The 20367-nt window shown below is 42.7% G+C and overlaps 1 protein-coding gene across 1 annotated transcript in view; it reads right to left on the bottom strand.

Moving 5' to 3' along the window:
* WTIP (WT1 interacting protein) overlaps positions 1-20367 on the bottom strand; it is an 81744-nt gene that overhangs the window by 33560 nt on the left and 27817 nt on the right. Inside the window, exon 2 of the mRNA XM_086758024.1 lies at positions 16450-16551. Within this exon, the coding sequence (XP_086614150.1) occupies positions 16450-16551 (102 nt within the window). The remainder of the gene's footprint in view (positions 1-16449; positions 16552-20367) is intronic.

The following is a 20367-nucleotide window of genomic DNA, read 5'->3' as shown; positions in this document are numbered from 1 at the left end:
TCCAGCATCCAGCATTTCAGACCTTCCTGCACCACAGGTTGCATCATAACTATTATGTTTAATAGCCTCACTGGACCAATCCTTCTTTAATTGGTCTAATTCCTCTATGAGATCATTTATACTTTTGGCCTCCACGCTGTCCCTATGGCAGCCAGTTCCACAATTTCATTATGCATTGTATGAGGTGTTCCCTTTTGTTTGTTTTAAATCTCTACTGATCTCAAGCTTCTGTTGCATCCCAAAGAACAAAGCAGCCTCTACAGTCATCACCACCAGACTAGAGAAGAGCTTTCCAAGTCAAAGCCTGAAACTTCAGTCTTCAACTGCACCTGGAAATTGATGGGATGCAGATCACAGGCACAACTGGTATTTTTATCTAGCAGCTTTTTGAGACTGTGCTCAGGTCCTCTTTGCACAGCACAGAAGTGGACACGTGTAAGTGGAACTGACAGTCTCTGACTCAAAGTTCACACTCTGCGTGTGAGCTCCCTGCAGGAGACATGACCAAAGCCACCAAGTTCTGCACTGCCTGAAGTTAATGAGCAGTCCTCACAATGAGTGAACTGCTATTAGCACACACAGGAGAAAATTTCTGTGGGAATACATGCAAAATAAGCCACCAGTGTATTCTAGTAAGACCAAAGAGATAGAAGGAAAAAGATGTTTGGTCCCTACTGCCATTTGGACATTCAGAGCAGGGCAAGAACCCACCAGAGGCTCCACCTGACAAACTTAACTAGCAAAACTTAGGTAAACTTCCTGAACTGAGGGCACTGCAGACTCCTCACCATTGCTACTGGGTTCCTTCTCGTAAGTCATTATTCTCTTCTTCATTCAAGTTCAACCTCAACTAAAAATCATAGCTCAAGCCTGGCTCTGAAGCAGATGATCAGAAATCTGATCAAGAGCTGGAACAAGTCGGACTGCTGAATATCATCTCTGCAAGGAGTGAGCCGCAGCATCACCTTCTCCCCTAGTATTTTATACATTAAAGTATGCTGAACAAAAAGGAGTGGACACAGCCCAATCCTGTGGCAACATGCAAGAGAGCCTCAAGGGAGATGAGCAATTTCCCTAAACTATCTTCTACGTTGTCTCAGAAAAACAAGAATGGATTTGCACAGGAACATCCTCCCAGTAGCATCGTATGCGTCAGCACCTCAGTGTGAGCAGCAAAGGGCACTGTGGATGAACCTAAACACACCAGCAACGCCTGACTGGAACCACATCCCGAAAATGTTCAGCAGCCAACACCAATGGCATCCGTGTGTTTGTGAAATCAAGCTCACAGTGATCAATTCTCATTCCTTTGAGATAAACCTTTGGAATAAAGTGAAATTGATGAGATCCACAGTACCCAGAGATGGCATCTTAAACATCTGCTATACCTTTTTTCTTCATGTGATAACGGACAAATGTATCAGGGAATGGTCCTTGGGACCAGAAGTACTAAGAAAGCTACTACAGGTTAGTATACAGTGGAGAGAAAAAAAGAAGAAAAAAAAAGTCTGTGTATTCTCAGGATGGCATCGGAAGCACATTTTTGGGTTTAGATTATTTAGCAGTAAGTTTTAAAAGAACTGCACAGAAAGACACCTCTTCTCTTGCTCACGCTGGTGAACAATTATACTGATGTTAATAACATTACTTCAGATTTACTCTACGTAACTTGGAACAAAACCTTGCTAGAACCTTAGATACGCGTTTTAGACAATAGTCCAGTATACTTTGCTGTAAACAAAATAAAACTGAAAATTCTAATTGTACTGAATGACTGAAATAAACTGGGGCTTGCTCAGCCAATTTGAAATATAATCAGAAATCAGCCCTCCAAAATGGCCTGTCCTTGACGTTTTGTGGTGGACTGACAGTTTCTCACATCAGGTCACATTAGAGCTAAAACCACAAGCAGCTTTGAAGACAGGGCGCTAAATAGGTAGGACCCTGGATAGTACACTCACTTTTGGTACTCAGGTACAATAAGGATATTGTTCCCCTAATGCTTAGCTTTCCTTTTAAAAAGTATGTGAGATTTCAGCCAATTCTCCCCAACGATTAGTTTAGGATGAATGTACTTAACTCAGGATTCAGTTGGAAAGAGCCCAAGTAGATGCAATCCATTTTCCACTAAATCCACTTCCTTCCTTTCTTCCCTACCCAGCATGAGACATCAGCTCACCACTACTGCCAGTGGTGACTAAGACAATGAAAACCTCTGCCTTCGGCCATGCTAATATCAAACTTGGTTATTGCTTTGTCTGGATTTTCCCTGCTTTTCTGTTTTTGCATATCCTGTTCACTAGTCCAACGTTTGGGCTAGGTGGAAAAGCAGCTATACAGCAAATATGAAAAAGCAGCTATACAGCAAACCACAAACACCACATGCACTAGCTGCTGTAAACCCCAAAGTTAATAATTCAAAACTGCACAGAATCAGCTACAGAACCTCACTAATAAATCATGACGTTCCCCTTTGCACCTATCTAACCGGAACCCCCCTCGAGGTTTCAATGTGCAGGTACCGTACATCTGCATCTGCCAGCATCCATGCTGTGCCATCTCTGTGCGTAACACCAAGTTATCTTCACCATCATCATCTAAACACCACAGCACTTCTGAGATATTAACCACTGGCCACTGTACTTGAACCAACCTCATGCAGCATGGCCTGAAAAAGAACAGTTGCAACAACAGGGATGATCTGGTACTAGAATGTAAGCGGGGTAATAAAAATAACATCTGTTCAAAAACAAGGCTTAGAACACATGATCTCTGGCTCTCACCTACATGTCTTCTTAAGAGTTTAAGTAGATTATTTCCACTCTCATTTCCCCAGGCATATACATTCTCCTTCGTTAAATAACTGGTGGAAACAGCAAAACAAGTCCTGGTAGCTGTATATTCTTTAGGCTCTCTTCTTCTACAGCAGTGGTCTCCCAACTTTTTGATCATGCTCCCCTATCAGTAAAAAAGTGTTTGAGCACGCACCCCCAATACAGGCACATTTATTTATAAATTATATACATCTCCTACTGAAGTGTTATCTTCCCACACCGTAATGGATTGTCTTGAGCACTCTCTGGGGTGCACGCACCCCACTTTGGAGACTGCTTCTCTAGAGACTACCCGACTGCTAATACTGATTCAGCAAATTGTTTTCATAGGTCTGAATTTACACTGCTGTGGTTCCTAAGGTCAGTAATCCACTGACTGACTCAAACAATTTATTTGCATTATTTCCAGGAAAAATTTTGCAGGGAATGCAGTTGGAAGAGTGACAGCATAGAGTATCCAGGCGGCCAGCTGAGTTAAGTGACTGAGGCTCTATGACTATATCCAATTTAACATTAGGACACACTACACTTGTGTTTCAAAACACACTGATAGACAACCATTGAGACACAGCAGTCAGTAATTGAAAATGATTGCTAAATCCATTCCTGCTTTTCAATATGCATTAAATCCGACACCTTTCACTCCACACAGGTACAATTGAGAGAGCTGGCAGGTATTAGCGGCCGTACTCTGCACATGCACTGGCACTGTGAGTCACCCACCAGCACAGTCAGCTGTGCTGTCAGAAGCCAGCAGCCACTGCTGCTTCTTACAGGAGATACTTTTCAAGCTTATCTCCTCCACTTCTTTGCCTGTTTCTTGCCCAGCTCATCATTCGTTTTCATTACTACCATTCCAAACACAGTGCAAATTCAGAAGAGTGTGGCAAACAGAGTCAAGGCTCGATGGTTTTAGGCAAGAAAAATCAGCTTAGGGGCTGGGCGAAGAGGAGAAAGAAGCCAGGCTAAGGAGGCACGGAGAGCAGGGAGCAGTGCTGGAAGCAGAGTCCCTGCCAGAGGAAGGCAGGGCAGCTGGGCAGAGGGCAGGTGGGAGCCCCTTCCCACAGACGGGCAGCACAAAGCACCAAGCACTCACACGGGGGACTTCACGAACGACTTCACAAGGCCCCAGTAACCTCACCAACAACCAAGTTTACCATGGGGTTTGAATGCCATCTCGGAGGCCACAACTGCCAGCCTCCCCTGCACCTTCCTGTGCCGAAGAACTCCTCCCAAATTGAACAAGGCAACAGGAGTGATGCAAAAGCACTCAGCAGAACATGCTTTGGGAGCATAAGCAACGCTTGCTGCCTCCAGTATGCTTCCACATCTCTAGTAATGTCAGCACAAACTAAAACTTAAATGCAACCATACTGAAGTTGCATCTCCACCTGTCAACTTGGCTTTGTAGGACATGGCACTGAGAGACTGGAACGCTCTTTGTCATTTCAGCTTGCAAGATGGTTGCTTCATCACCAGGGACAGCAATGTTGTGGGTGAAATGCTGAAGCATCTGAGCCCTCCACTACCCCAAAACAATGGCAGGAAGTTTTTCTGGCCCAGGACCACAGGACACAGACCTGTTCCTGAAGTACTAAATATCCATGAGAAGAGGAGCGACAGGGCCAAGTGTCCAGCAAACACTCAATGCCATTCCCTGAGGAACCCCTTCTCACTCCTTGCATGCCCTGAGCCTGCTGGGAAGTTTGGGGCAGGCAAGGAACTTTGGGACTACACCCAAAGTTACTACACTCCTGCTTTCTCCACCACTTTAAGAAAATAATTCTCATTAATTTATTTGAATGTTGAGCCAGGAGACCTGGTGAGCTCTCATGAAAGGGTGGATCATCAAGAGAAGGCAACTGCCGAAGGGACAGCACAGAGCATCTACGCATCGAGTACCAGCCCCAGCCAGACTGCTTTCATCCTCTTCAGCCCAGCACCAGTTTCCAGACACACACCAACACTACAGCGTATCGCATCATCTCTGCTGGCTGCCAAAGAGCGCTGCCTGCGCTCAGTCAGATACTGGTTCTGTGAACTGCCAAATGGAGTCAATCCTATAAATGGAGGAGTACTGAACACAGACTGGACGTTGGCCATCAGGGAGGCCGTATCAGGGTTTTACTTCAGGTTTGTTTTTAGAAAGTGTTTACTGTACCTAATTCAAGACTGTGGGATCGAGTTTGCAAGCATGAAGATATCCTGCTCTTATTTGTGTCAGTTCAATGCAGGGCACCCACATACAGGTTTCATGCTGGTAAAATATTACAGGAGTTTCTCTGTGAAACCATAAAATAATTCTTTGCTATTTCTGGCATGGTGTTCATAATCAAAGCTATATTGCAAAATTACCTGCTTTTTATACAAATAGAGGGAACAGGCTCTCCTAGGTCAAACCACACCAGTAATGTTGGTGTGACGGGAGCAGGCTTCTGCTGCCCAGCTAAGAGCTCATGCTCCCCTCCACAAAGTCAAGGATACCTTCACACTAATTCAATCTGGATTTGGCCATGAGCGATGATAAATCTAAAAAGTCCCAGTAGAAGTTCTGGTCAAAGGCAGGATTTTCAGGAAATGAGATATATATTGGAAGGGGAAAAATGCTTTCTGGCTAAGATCAAATTTACTGAGTTTCTTCCTGTGCTGCAGGAGAGAGGCGGAGAAGAGTGGCTGGAAACAAGAGCTCTTCCCTACCTGGGTTAAAACCAAGCTAAAACTTCCTGAAGAGTCCAAGGACAGGAGAAAACATCTACTACTCTGGAAAGTGACCTGTAGAAGTCAGTTTACCAGAACCAAGCTGGTCATTCTGTAACAGTAAGTTTATAAGCAAGCAAAACATTCAGCTCATGTCAAATACCAGGGGTCAAAGCACTTTCCTTAGTGCCCAAGGACAGCCCACTGCAACTACAGTGGGCCAATCCTCCTGGGTCCCGTCATTTAAATGAGAAAAAAAAAAAATATATATATATATGGTTGTTTATGTAGGCTTCCTGCCAAGTCTGTTTCTCTGATAAGCTTCTCTGGTGCATTTGTGTCTCACATCCGATTTAGAGTCCTCTGAATATTGGAGGCAGCATTCCTTGGATACTTAAAATAAATTAAAAACACAACTTTGGGCTTGGACAGAGGAATGGGAACATTATTCACGTGGCCCAGGCACTAAGGGCTCTGGGGAGTGGTGCTGGGAAAATAGTCATTTTAAAATCTTGTATTAGTCTGTGTATTTAATGACATATAATCCTCAAAATGGTCCTCTATAAACTGTAAATATGCATTATTTGAGCAAGTAATTATTTTCAGTAGCATGCTGCAGCAACTGTATGGCTTGGCTGCCAGACATTGCGTTTCCTCCAGCAAACGCATCCATTTGTGATAGAACAATAATTATTTAATAATTTGCAAATCTTCTCACTTCTTCAGTACTTCGACCTTCGGATCTCTAAACAATTTTAAAATATTGATGAAATCAGCACAGTATCACCCATGCGAGGTTGGTGAGAAGAATGATCTCCACCATGGGCAAAACCAGACAGACAAATCGATTTCCCCAAGATGACAAGGAAGCCCGTAGTGAGGGCAGTAAAACTCTGTCCTCCGACTCACAGGGCCAATTTACCCCTTCGTAACCACCAACTTATCAATCCTCTCAGCTACGAATTTTTCCTCTGTCATTTGACAAGATCCTCTGCCAGAAGAAAGCCTGAAAGACAGAATGCCAAAATCTGCTGCCACTGTTGATTTTACAAATGTCAATATAAACTTTAAAAAAAAAAAAAAAAATCTTGTATTTTGTTTTGTACATGGCAAGATTCTTACGGGAAACAGTTTTTCTAAACCTGCAAGAAGTAAAAGCATCCTTAAGGGGAAGAGCAGCAGTATAAATTAATTTTATCTGTAAAATTAATTTACAAGATAAAACTCTGGCTGCTTCCTGGTGTGGAACATCAGTGAGTTTTCAGGCCATACAGACACCTCTCCCTTGAAATAAGCAGTAAACAGGAATTATTATTAAGGATAAGTCAGTAACCTAGCCTGGACAGGAGGCATGGGTGAGGTGCAAAGCAAGAGAGTCCTTTTGTTAGACAGCACATGAGGATGAAGATAAAAGCAGCAGCAAAACCAAATTTCCACTTCACACCGTGTCCTTTGGTAAGAGCTCCTGACCCAGTTAGGCAGGACTTGCAGGGCAGGAGTGAGCGGTGGGTGTGTGGCCTGGCAAGAGGGGAGAGGAGAGGTCCTGCCACTACGCTGCAGAGTGTCACCAGGGGAAGGGACAGCCAGAGGTTCGAGACTGGAGACAGCAGGAAAACAGGTAACAGGAGTAAGAACAACAACAACAAAAAATATTTAGTTGTAGAAGCACATGGGAAGTTTGGAAGAGGAGCGTTGCTGCTGAGGAAGGAGAAACTCAAGTTTCCACGGCTGCAAAGTGGTATAATCTTGCCTCCTTGGTAAGGGGATGATGAGCTGCCAGCAGTCTGGAGTCTTTAGACCCTGGGAACTTGAGGATCCCGGAAAAGCCCAAGATACGCGTAACAAGTCAAAACGGGAAGTGACCAGGGTACAGTAAGATTTCAAACAAGGGCAAGGGAGCAAGATCACTATTTTCTGGACGAAAAGCTATTGACATGCAGTTAAGATCTTTACTAAAGAAATCCATTGTGCTCATGTGACATGAAGAACAACAGATGCCCACAAAGAAAAAGTTTGAATTCTTCAGTAGTGGAACAAATATAGGCAGGAAAAAGAAAAAGTCAAGGGAGATGGAAAGCTGGCCTTTCTTCTCCACAGAAGATGCATCAGAGACCAGAAAAACTCAAGTTTAATCCTTCTAACACACAAGGAAAACAACCAGGCAACGGTGGCCTGCAGACCACGCTTTGGGTCAGTCCACAGCAGTAAGGGCAAGCTCCACACATCCAAAGGGTAGGACAAAGGAAAGACAGATTCAGTCAAATAATTGTAAAGTATCCAGGTAACACATGTTTAGAAAGAAGGCTAAACACAGGAGCGTGGACAGCTTTGTGTACATGGACAGGTTTGTGTGTGAGGATCAAATTTACTGAGACAGACACCAGAAAAGAAATGATCAGTTGGCGGTGGGAGGAAGAACTGGTTACGGAGTGCTGAAGTGATGAATGACAAAACTGATTAACTGGCACATGTGGAGACAGAATTGATTTATTGTAGAAGTGATGATGATCTATATTAAATTAGAAATTATTTCAGAGTGCTATAGCATTCTGGGGTCTAGTTTTCAGATGAGTAAAGGATCAAAGATATCACTAAAGCATTCACTAGGCACTTAGCAAAATATATAGGGACAACATATAGCAGGAACTTAGATCACTAAAATTACAGGAAGCCAACCGTGTGTATCTCCTTGCATTCATTTTCTTCTTCACTTTTTTTCCTTCCACCTGTTTTTTCCCCCCTTTGTTTTTAGGCAATACTTAATTACAGAACCTGGAAATAGGAAACAGAAACATCTGTTGATAATGTCAGTGACTTGCCTGTGCTCTGTTCTGGATTATCTGGATTTCTTCCCCTTTGAGAGATGAACTCAACAGCAGCCCAGGGGAATCTTTTCTTTTGGAGAAACTGAGATGTGTTCCAAGAAAACATTTTAAATGGGTGGAGGGGAAGGCAAGAAAGAGGAGGAAAAAAGAGAAGAAGGGAACGTGAAAGAAATACACAAGAGATGTGGATTTCAGACCGTAAGACAACCTAGACCTGCAGATAATAGATACTGATCAGGAAACAGGGACATTTTTGCAAATCTTGTTACACTAAACAATAGGTGGCATTCCAAACACACAAAACTATGGAAGGAAGTGATTAGGTTCTCTGTGATTTTTACAGATAAAAAAAAGAAGCAGAAACTGTGCTAATTAGAGTATGGTTTTTTTGTACTTTCTGTGTTTTCCCACTCCTGAAAGGATCACGGGTGCTGTCAGTGATTGGTTCCACATTATGAATACAAAAATGCTATGGGAGGAATACATCTATGGTCAGTCAATCAACACAGAGAAAAGTTTCCATCATAAGTTGCCAGGCAACCCCCACCAATTAAAATAACCATCAAAAGCCATGCATTTCATGCCAGAATAATTAATAGCAGAATGCAATTACTACCTTTCAAGGAAACAAGGAGACAGAGACAAAACCACCAGCCAACTATTCATCGCATGCCCTCTGATAATCAGAAATCGGGAATGGAAATGTTTTCTGTTTCTCTGTCGGCTAGCTGCCTGTCAACACCACCTTTCCCTGGGGGTCAGCCTCCAGGATCTACCAAGGCTAGCTGCTAGGGCAGCCCTCAGAGGAGAGTGATACTCCGTATTAAGACACCCCACCCCACACCTCCCGTCCCCCCCGTCCCCCTGCCAAGCAAAAACAACTTTAAGCACACGCATCTCCAAGCATCTGAGAAGTCCCCATGGAAGTAAGGCCCAGGACTGGGTCAATCAGATGAGCCACCCTTAAAAAACAGGTTCTGAACTAACAGTTTAAAGCAGTGACAGAACTGAAAACCGTTCATGACATAACATTTAGTACTAGAGTCTGTAGAAGGGACAGTCAACAGACTGGTCTGTTTATCTCAAGTCACGCACACAGATCAGTGCCCTGCCCAGAGCTAGTTGGGACAACGGAGAACAATGCAGATAAACTACTAAATGCCTCCTAAAATACAAAAAACAAACTGAATACATTCTCAATAAAGGCGAGTTTCCTGTGTCAGTCCCATCTGAAACATTTCCAGTTACCCTTTTCCCATCCCATCCTTTTTTGTTTTTCTAAAGCCTGGAATATTATCAGACTAACCACGGATCAAGATAAAGGAAACATTTTTCTACCAATCGGTACCCAAAGGTACTTGGGCTCTTATGTGGGCTGGTATCCAAGTTTGACTTTTAATTACCAGAAGACAAGATTACATTCCTTCGCTGAAACTCATTCATGGTCTTGCGCAAGGTGAACCCAAACTGTCTGAAGCCAGCTGTCATCTCCACCATCCGACTGCCTCTTTTTAAAGCGAGCACCTCCCTTTCCGTGAGTTTTGCATTAACGGGTTTGTCTGGGACTGCAGCTGCAGACATACCTGAAATAGCTTTTAACTATCTGTCTCGATAGGTGTTAAAACGGAAAGCGTGGGGCTAAGCACAGGCTGTAACTTATCCCAAAGACGCAGAATGACTCAGGCAAAATTCTGCGCTCCTGCAGCAGCACTGCGAGTTATCCGAATTACACGTCTACACAAACCGCAGTCTTAGCGGCACAGACAGCAAAGCCTTTGGTCCTTCTTCCTAACCAAACTCGCACCTCTCCAAAGTGCTTGGCTTTTCCCATGAATCACACCTCAAAGTAACTGCCCCACACGCAATGCATCAGGACCTGCTGCCAGCTCCAGTTATGGCTTGGAAACCACCAAACATTTAGGTGGCTCTGAATTCAATCCAAATGTGGGGTCTGAGTCGGGGATGAGTAAGAATCGCAGTTATGCAAGTTGAGGGCATCCAGCTCTCACGCTCCAGGCCACGGGGGTCAGGGAGGAATGTTCCCACATGCACAGCTCTGAATCACCCACTGGCTTGTCTTCCCCTGAGCACCAGGTATTAGCCAATGGCTCTGGCAGGATTACAGACCAAAAATCCCAAAATTCCAGTCTGCTCCAGTCCAACAGTATGTGGTTAGAAAATGGCAGGGAAAAGCGTGCAAGGACATTAGCTACCCAGTAGACTTTCACTGCACAGCAATGTACCCCTCGCAGCAATACTCATTAGCTCCTCTCCCTTAAGCATCCTCACTGTGTTTCCCTGGTGCTCAGAAGAGCTGCATAAAGCAGCGGCAGTCAGATGAACAGATACTGAACCCGCAACTGAGTCACCTAAAAGTCAGCCACAAGGCACTGAAGAGTTAAAAGCACTGATACACACACATATTTGTACCACTGTGATCACCAACTCTAACATCGGTGGGCACACAGCGTAGAGCTCATATATTTGACACTGAATTTTGTTTTATTCTATGTGAAAATCACATTCGCAGAGAATTTAATTTAAGGCTACGAAGCAAGTACTGGCAGTGTGCAATTTGGATGCAGTGACTCATGCCAAACTTATAAATATGCTGTGGGGACAGAACAAATATGAATTGAAAATGAACCTTCCACTGGGAATTTGGGTATTTTAAAAACTCACCAACTGCTGATAAATATACCCTGAAGGGACATAGCTCCCTTAAGATACTCTGTGCCTGACTACCACCAAGAGCAAACAAAGGTTCAGCCCAGGGCAGCAAATACACAGAAGAGCATTTCCAGCGTCAGAAAGAACTTTTTCCGTACAAGCCAGGACATGATCAGCCTCCTATTAATAGCCATCTACATACACTGATGTAGACTGAGGCGCTGAGTGGCCTCAGTCAGAATGGAGCTGTTGTCTCCGAGACATAATATGAGTGTAAAGGCAGGCTGCATCCACAACCACGAACCAATTTCCCTTTCACTTCAGTTGGAAGGCACGGGCTAAGTCAGAACTGCGCTTTATACTTTCAGGGTAACAATATCTACTGCTACAGTTGTCCCACTCGGGCCTTTTAAAATGGCAGTGCTGTCAGCCCTTGCCAAGATCCTTCTCTTAGAGGCTTGTGGCAATGAACTCGTGAAGTCTGGACAAAGGCTGGTGCTGAGGCAGCAGTGCCAATAATCAATTGAACTGTGAGACCTTTATGAGCGATCCCTTAAAATGAAACTGCTATGAAACCCCCCGTGAGTGCTCCAGTCTGATCAATAGCTACCAGGTAAGAAATGAGCTGCATACCTTTGGGATTATAGTTTGCTTTAGGCTTCTGATTGATCTTGCAGTGATTTCCTGTCCCTTAAAACCAGTGGCAAAAGTGCAAATTAAAGACAAATAGCATGCTCAAACATTTGCCTTCATGTAAGAGAGCAGAACGTGTCCTTGGTTTTTATGGTGAAATACATCTCATCTTTGAGAACAGAGACTTCAAACCCTCAGCTCTGCAAAGCTCATTCCCTGCCCATTTCCTACACCATCAGAGTAACAAGTAACAAACCAATACTCCTCATTGTAAAGATTTCTCTTACTGCAGTTTCTACAGTCACTGCCACTGGATTACTATTTTCAGCCTGAAAAGATGCTGTGGATGGCACTATGATCTGCAAACTGGAGGCACCTGATAACTTATCTTCTGTAATGAGTATCAAACACAGCCCATTAATTCCTGCAACTAATCACCTGCACTTAGAGCACACAAGCAATCTGGCATTATTGCAATTATTCTTCAAGAAATCCTGTCATGCTCTGAAATACTACCAAGAGGGATTAGATTATGAGCTTCTCAGACATTTTTCAGCTCTTGTCTTCCATAAGCAAAATCTGCAACTGAACTCCTGCCAAAACTAAAATTTTACACTTAACAGAAGGGACAGTGTATGTTGCCTGAATTAATCTCTGTTATTTAAGATTCAGCAAAGCATGCTTACACGAGTAATACAACATATTTAAGCACATGTCTAAGTGTTTTGCTGAATCAAGGCCGAAAAGCGGTTCCACTGGTGTTATGGCTGAGAGAGGATTTGAATCTACATTTAAAAACCATCCTTTACAAGCTTCAGTTGTTTTATCTAAGAGACCGTGAATAAAGACCTACATTTAACTATTTGATCCCAGGGAAACCAGATTGCTTTGGCTTTTACATTACCTGAAGAGAATTATCTGACCTGGGGGGGGGGGGAAGCTATCTGCAGAGATATAACAAAAATTAACTCCCAGAGCAAAGTTCTGAGATGCTGAAGTTGCTCAGTTATGGGAGCAAGGCTCAACAGTCCAAAGCCCACTGAACACATTAAAGAGGCAGAAATACAGGATTTTATTTTAAAACATAAAATGTGCCTGCTAGGTCATTTACTCTTCCTTCCCATTCTTCTGACCTCAGCTCACTGGTGAGATTTCCTTTTTTTTGAGGAGATCTGTACAACTCTGAATCAATATATTCCGAGTTTTACCCCAAAGCTGCCGGAATCTAGGAAGACAAGAAAGAGATCTACCACCTGTTTAGGTTTTCCTCTTAATTACAAGCAACACAAATCCTCCAGCAATGGTATGATATATGGTGGTGGGAGTCAAAGGACAGCAGTGCAGCTAGCACGGTATGCTCCCTGGAAGATGCAGAACGGCCCATTCTGCCATGTGCTGCCCTCTGCAACCAGGGCATCCTGACAGATGGCACTTGGCACTGAAACCAAAGTTAAATTCAAAGAAGTGCCTAAGAAAGGGCCTCTGACTCAGGCAGAATTTGCTACAAGGGTCTCTTCCCATTTCTCTGCACAACTGCACTTGCCTTTGCTGAGCTGAAAATACTTACTGCCAAGTGTTGAAATAAGGCCTTTGCAGGCTCCATCACTCATTATCACATTTCAGCCTGAGTGGTCTCCAAACCACAACTTTTCCCAAGGGTTTGAAATTAAAAAAAAAAATTTTTTTTAATTGTAATTGATTAAATATTGGGCCCTTATCTAAATGAGACGCCTTAAGGTACAGAATTTTTCTTCTTCGGTTACTGCTTTCTACTTGTAGATTTATTTTACTCAAAGTAAGACTGATAACTGCTGGAAGAGAGTTTGGATCACTCTTGTTATTTGGGAAAAAAAGAAGAAAAAAAGAAAGGCAAGCTTGCGCTCTTACCCCATCTCACATTTCTAAGTACACATAGGAACTAGTGCACAGGAATTGTTTCAGAGTACTAATGTCCTTCTCCACTCTCCTGTTGAAGGCTAGTCCCTGTGCTGCAACCTCTTGCCTAACAAAGGTCACTAATGATCACCCAGTTACCTACGTATTGAATCCAAAAGCTTAGCTCAACTTGAAACAGTTTCCAAAGGGACATTTGCTCTTAATTTGGGAAAAAAAAAAAAAAAAAAAAAAAAAAGAAGAAGAATAGAGAACCTACCACTTCTCTTGCTATTTGGCTCAAACAGTTAATCATCCTCATTGTATAAAAACTGTCTTTGATTTCCTATTTAAATTGTGTAATTCCAGCCTACAAGAGATCTCTCTTGTGTTTGTCTCTAGTACATGCAAGACCAGTTTCTAATGCTGTTTTCTGGTAAAAGCATTTACGAGCTCCAGCCACACATCCCTCCTATCATTTCTGATATCCCAAACACACTGTGCTCTCACAATTAGCTTTTTTCCAGCCTTCAATTATCTATGTAATTCCTTCTAGACCCTTTCCAGTTTTTCCTCATCTCCTTAAAGTTTAAAAAGGTGGGCACCAAAACTAGAGTGCAGAATTCTCACGTAGGTCCCACCAATGCCACACCAAAGGTAAAATGAACTCCTTGTTCATAAACCGCAGCACTGTAAGAAGTTTGCTTTGTCCTGTAAAGCCTCTTCAGCAGCACACTCCAGGATGCATTCCCACAGACGGGACCTCCATGCCTTGTTCCCAAGGTCTGGATCTACTAGCACCGTCCTGAATCACACTGCTTTTCCCAAGGACCACACAGGCCCAGATAAAGTGGGAAAACAAAGAGTTAATGCAACACCCCCTTTCCAGCTATGCTCATTTTGACACTATTTCAGAGCTGAGTTGAGAGGAAAAGCTCTGCTTTTGACTCACAGCTGCATGTAGCTGAATCTAAGCTTTGATCCAGTTTTTTCACTTGCACTCAGGCCGTACTGCCACATTAGCAGCACATCCACCTTCTCAGTGCCTAACATGAGAAACTTCCCTCGTGTTCCCCCTCCAACGGGATTGTATCAGAGGCTGCAGAAAGAAGGAAATCCAAGTCTGTCTTGCTTGCAAAACAGCTGGGCCCTCCACTCCACCACCAGTACAGCAAGAAGCTCAGAAGACAACCTGGAGCACCATTTCCTCGTGTGTGAGCGTGACTCATGGAAAGCAGTGTGAATCACGAAATTCCACCGACACTATGGGGTGCGGCAAAACTATGTTCCGAATGGACATGTCTCAAGTCGCCCTATGGTAGGTGCACACTGGCCACACACACCTCGCCAGGACAGTCAGAAAAGCTTGTTGTGCTTCTGAGTAATTAAGTTGGGTTTGTATTTTGCTGTTAAAATACATTCCTTAGCCCTTATACATTCTTCTGAGAACAGTGACCTGTGTACAGACCCCTGTGGTAGCAAACACGCACCCTGACTACTTAAAAAAATCCATGTTTGCCCCAGAGAAGCAGCTGGAATTCACCCATGCAATTAGGTTAGGTTAATGTTGGCAGTGAGTTTATAGATATTATCCGATACCGTATTTTGTAATCCTCTGCTAAGCAGGATGCTGTTCACTTTGGGAGCCAACAAAATAGCTATTCATTCACTGTCAGACTTGAGCAAAGTCGAGAGCGATCCCCGAAGGTCTGAGATGAGTTTATTCTAGAACCTGGTAATGGTCCAGAGTCATTTATAAAGGTCACTAAATTCTACATTCAGGTTGTAGGTTTCTTTAAACCAATATTTATCTGTACAAATCTCAGGAGAAAAGACAACACTTCTCCTTTCACAAGTGAACTTTACAATAGTCTTTTCATTACCATCTTATTTGGTCCTATGCCAATAATCTTTTACTCTTTTTCTAATCCTTAAATAATCCTTTTCATAAACAATTTATGCTCAGCATATTCTCCTCAGAGTAAATCTTTTGCTGTGTATATGTATCGCAACAAGATCTTCAACATCCAGGAAAATATTTTTGTATATTAGAAACCCAAATAAATGTGTGGGCATATCAAGAAAAATTACCTGACTCTTGAAAATTGAGCTCTCGTACTTCCCTTGAACTCTGTGGGAATTCGTGAGCTTTCAGCAGCTACAGACAAGACACTGAGGAAGTTTCCAACTTAAGTTCACAATGCTTGACACTTAAGGGAAACACTTCTGAAAGTGCTGCCCCGAATTTTCCAAGTCCTGCTTCCCCTGGCAAAGCCATGACTTCCTCAAACCACATGCAGAATACATCACTTTCAGATGCATTCAGATTAAAAGAGAAATATAGAAATGTCCTGAGAACAGTAAGGAGCCAGCAATTTACCTGCAAGTTTTCATCTACAAATACAAACCACTGTAATAGCTTAAGGTGTTTCAACATGCAGTTTCTATTCGTTCTTACCACATTCAAAGATAAGAGAAAATTTTTGAGCATTAAGTATACACAGAAGTGACAAATATATGTTTGACTAGAGTTGCATTTACAAATAGAAAACAAGGAAAAATATAGTTTTAGCTGCATAAATGTTATCGTTTTTCTGTACAAATGATAAAAGTGCATTACAGTTCCATAAACACAAGTGATTTAAAGTATGTAGTGCTTTTAATGGCCAGGTTAAAGCCGTTTTGTAAATGCAGCCATTAAAACAACCAAGTACTACTTTTCTGTGCTGTTGCTTAGGAAAACACCACTGAACACTTACAGATGCGAAATAAAAACCAGCTTTTGAAGCTGGAGTCTTGCGTGGGAATTTTGCCTCAGGAAGCAGGCAGAATGAGGTCTCACTTTGTACACTGGTTGCTAAAGGAATACATATTACAAAAGGAAGCCACTTAATAATGCTATGGTAGATCTGACTTACCACAAGAGCAGCACGTGAAGCAGTTCGTATGATAGAGGTTACCCATTGCTTGGCAAGCCTGGCTCGCTCCATACACACCTTTTCCACATTTTATACAAATACCTACAAAGCAGAAAAGGAATGAAAGTTAGAATCCTCCACAGCTCCAGGCTGTTGATTTGTAACACTGAGGATACCGCCCCCCCAATCAGGTCCTAAATCAAGGAGCTCCTCACTCTGAATAGGTTCAAGTACCCAATTCAGCAGCAGTTTGAGTGAAACAAACACATGGAAATTAACCCAAAATAAAAGGGAGATGGAAGCCTCTGCTGGTGTTTCAATGCATGGAGGCTGAGGCTGGCTGAAGACAGAAGTCCAAAGGACGCAGGTGCAATGACAGAGGACAGAGTCTACACACTCTCTGGAAATAACTCAGTTTGCCCAAGAAACGATTTAGTGACACCTTCACAATTAAGTGCTCCACCACATTATATTCAATAATCACTAATAAAATACCAATTCAGTCCAAACCCAAGAGACTTCTCTTTGCTCCTCTCAAGCAATGCAACATGAACAGCGTTGGTCTATGGTGGAAGCCATGCAGCACCATGAAAATAGTCTGTTAGTCACATTTAATAATCGTTTCAGTTTCCATGAACGGTAGTAGGTAACCTTATAAACATAACCTGACACCTTACAAAACGGAAAAGTAAGGCCTCTACTTTTCTTACAGTCTAAGGGTGAAAATTCTGGCTGACAGTCTTCCTGCAGTGCGGTCAGAAATTCACCTTCGCTGCCCTAGCCTGCTCTTGGTGATGCTGGGGATGGCTCCCCTGAAGTTCGCATGAGAATAAAGCACGAAGAGCCGATGTAGCACTGGCAAAGTCAGCGGTTAGCTCCACACGCAGCAGACTCCCAGGAAAGTTTATTATTTCAATAAGCTTTACAGAAAGGGGTTTTTTGGTGTATGTTTGTTTTCAAAAAAGCTTTCTCCTCATAGTTATAGGAAAGAGTCTTTTGACTAGGCATTTGTTTCTATCTATTCAAACCAGGGTAGGGAGATAATTCAAGAATCAATTTACTTCTGTATCCTCATAAAGAGGAAATTAAATGCTGGAGAATCAGTGTCCTTCTGTCATATACTCAGGACTACTGATTTTAGGTTGTTCTGAGACGTCCATTGGTCTCTATTTCATTGTAGTAGGGCAGTACATCTCAAGACAAGGCTGTATGGTTTTTGAAAATACTAGAGTAGAAAATAAAAACTGGGATTTTTGCCTCACACAGCTCTATAATGAAACCGCTGTGCTCCACGTGCTGTTTGAGGCTCTATTTCTTCAAATACACTCACAAGCTTAGCATTAACTGTTAGCATCAACAAAACTGCCAATATACTTAAGAGCATTGGAACTCAAGAACTACAAAACTGAGCTTTAATCATTCAGAATTCTCCCCTGCTGTGCCATGTGTTCCATGTGTTTATACACACAAACACACAGAAAATACAAATGCAAGCAATTGGGGGGCAATCAGCATGTTATGAACTGGTAGAAACTTTAATAGCAGAAAAAAACAAAGTTAGGCTAACAAAGCATTTGGTGTCTCCAGTTTCCATGGATTTGGCTTTTATTCACTCCTAGTATATGAATTGGCCTAAGCTGCCATGCCAGAGAGACAGAAATGCCATCTGTCCCTGGCAGGTAGCTGCGTGGAGATGAGCAAAGCTGGCAGAAGAGCAGTACTTCGTAACACAGCTGAGATTTCACCCGGAGTCTGAACGAGGAAACAGCTGTAGAGAATATGATGTCCACGAATATCTCTGCTCCCCTCCCCCAGCTATTCAAGTCACATTTAAAAAACAATTTCTGAAAACAAACTGTTTCAGTTCAGGGCAGTCTTAATGTAGCCACCTCCATGGGCTGTGCAGTGTGATCAGTTTAAATGGGATACTGTCAAGATGAAAAAAAAAAAAAAATTTGAAGAAAAGAATCTTCCTATGCTACTAACTCAAATACTGAAACAGAAAGACCTTTCATGGGTCTTTGGTGTTTATACCTTTAACTCCCTCATTTCACATCATGAAGAGAGATTAGAGAGATTAGCCTTTCATACAATTAGCTCAACATCCTGGCACAACGTTGCCACTTTGGACCATAAGCATATTTGTCAAATTAAAAAAAAAAAAAAAAAAAACCCACACCAAACCTATTAATAATAGGTTTGGGTTCTTTTTCAAAAAAAAAAATAATAAAATTAAACTTTGTTTCAGTGTTTCAGTGAAGTGGAAACTATAACGTCAATAGTATCAGATCCCAATGTCACAAGCTAAACCTGGAATACAAACCAGCTGCTGGCTAGATCCATCAGTTCATTGCAAAGAAAATGTTAAGAAAATGCCAGTCCTTAGACTTGCTCAGCTCCAATATGGGATACGGGAATTTCAGGATATTTGTTGCCTTATCCAAGGCTGTTATGTCTATTTATTTATTTCTAACCAAAGGTTATGAAAAAGGTCTGCTGTTTGCTGTGAGTTAATGGTTAACTGCTGATTAAAGATGGTTATTGATTACTCTGGACAGTGTGATCAGAAAAGACATCCCGCCAACCAGCAGCTGCAGGAATTGCTCCCAGCAACAGAACAGCACCCACAAACCTGCTCTGTCTCATCACATACCATGAGCTCCGTGATAACCTTGCTCCCTCCTGGCCCTGTTGCATGCACAGCAGAGAACAGGAGGCTCACACCAAAAATGAGCAATCTGTTACTTCAGCGTCAGGTCTTGGTATGACATTTCAGTTTGCTCTTGGCCAAGGAGCCAGAAGAGAGCCCTTTCAGAGCTCTCGAGCTATCTGCACCCTTCTTGCCTATTTTTTCATGCCATGTACCCAGGACCGTCAGCTATTGATAGTCTGTCTGACTGCACGGTTATGCTGAGATCTCCTTCCCCATTTACATTTACTACTACTCAAAGAGGAGCAGAAATCCAGAGTCTGTAATTCTCTAGCATTTCTGTCTGTAAGCTGTCATGCACAAATCGACTACAGCCATGAACTGCTTTGATAAATGAAGTTATTGCCTCATTTCTTTGCCATTGCTCCACCAACCATCAGAAGCAAAAGAAGGATTTATTGTGGATGTTAAACTTACATTGGCCTCTCCAGCAAGTGATTAGTTATGAGCAGCTGTCAGTTTGTTAACTCATTTTCTCTAAGAGACTAGTCATTAACTCCAGGAATGAATGACCACAGAGATGATTAGCATACTAAAAAAGTGCACATATAACTCCAAAAGTGTATTTTGGAAAATATATATGCAGCTGTGGTGCGAGTACAGTGTGAGCTCATAACTGCCTAGGAAAAGCACTGATTACAGGGCTGCTCAGGTCTAGTTTTCCACCAGTCACAGCCCAGACTGCACACTGCAAGCTTGTGAAAGCTTTGACATAACAGCTACATCACTTCCCCCCCACACCCTGATTTAACGCCAAAGCTTGTTAAGCAGCCAACGAAGAATGTTCTGTGACAGAGCAAGAATGTCTCATTTCTGACACTTCACTTGACGTGACTTCAGAACGACTGTTTCAGCCTCTATACGATTCCTTGCCCCTCCCGACACGTCTGTTCTAAGCAGCCAACTCTGCCTCCAGTTCTTTAACATACCAACTGTTGCATTTCCACCGAGGTCATCAGCTCTCCTAGAGATTTTCTCTTTATCTAGAAAAGATGTTACAAGGTGTTGCATATGCCCAGAGTCTCCGTAAAGGCTGGCTGAGCAGGAGCACAGCATCACAGCGTTCCTTCGCTGTGGTGAAGAGATGTTTGCATCCTCACACAGTGTTTAACCAAATGTAACACTAGAGAATGAACAAACACACTCTGTGGACCATGGCAAAAGACCACCAACAAAAATAACATTAGAAAGAGAAGGAACTCCCAGAG

This window comes from Chlamydotis macqueenii, chromosome 13 (genome assembly GCF_036417535.1).
Source record: "Chlamydotis macqueenii isolate bChlMac1 chromosome 13, bChlMac1.mat, whole genome shotgun sequence".
Classification (NCBI taxonomy): Eukaryota; Metazoa; Chordata; class Aves; order Otidiformes; family Otididae; genus Chlamydotis; species Chlamydotis macqueenii.
The sequence above is the reverse complement of the archived record's forward strand: the minus strand, read 5'-3'. Positions and strand labels throughout refer to the sequence as shown.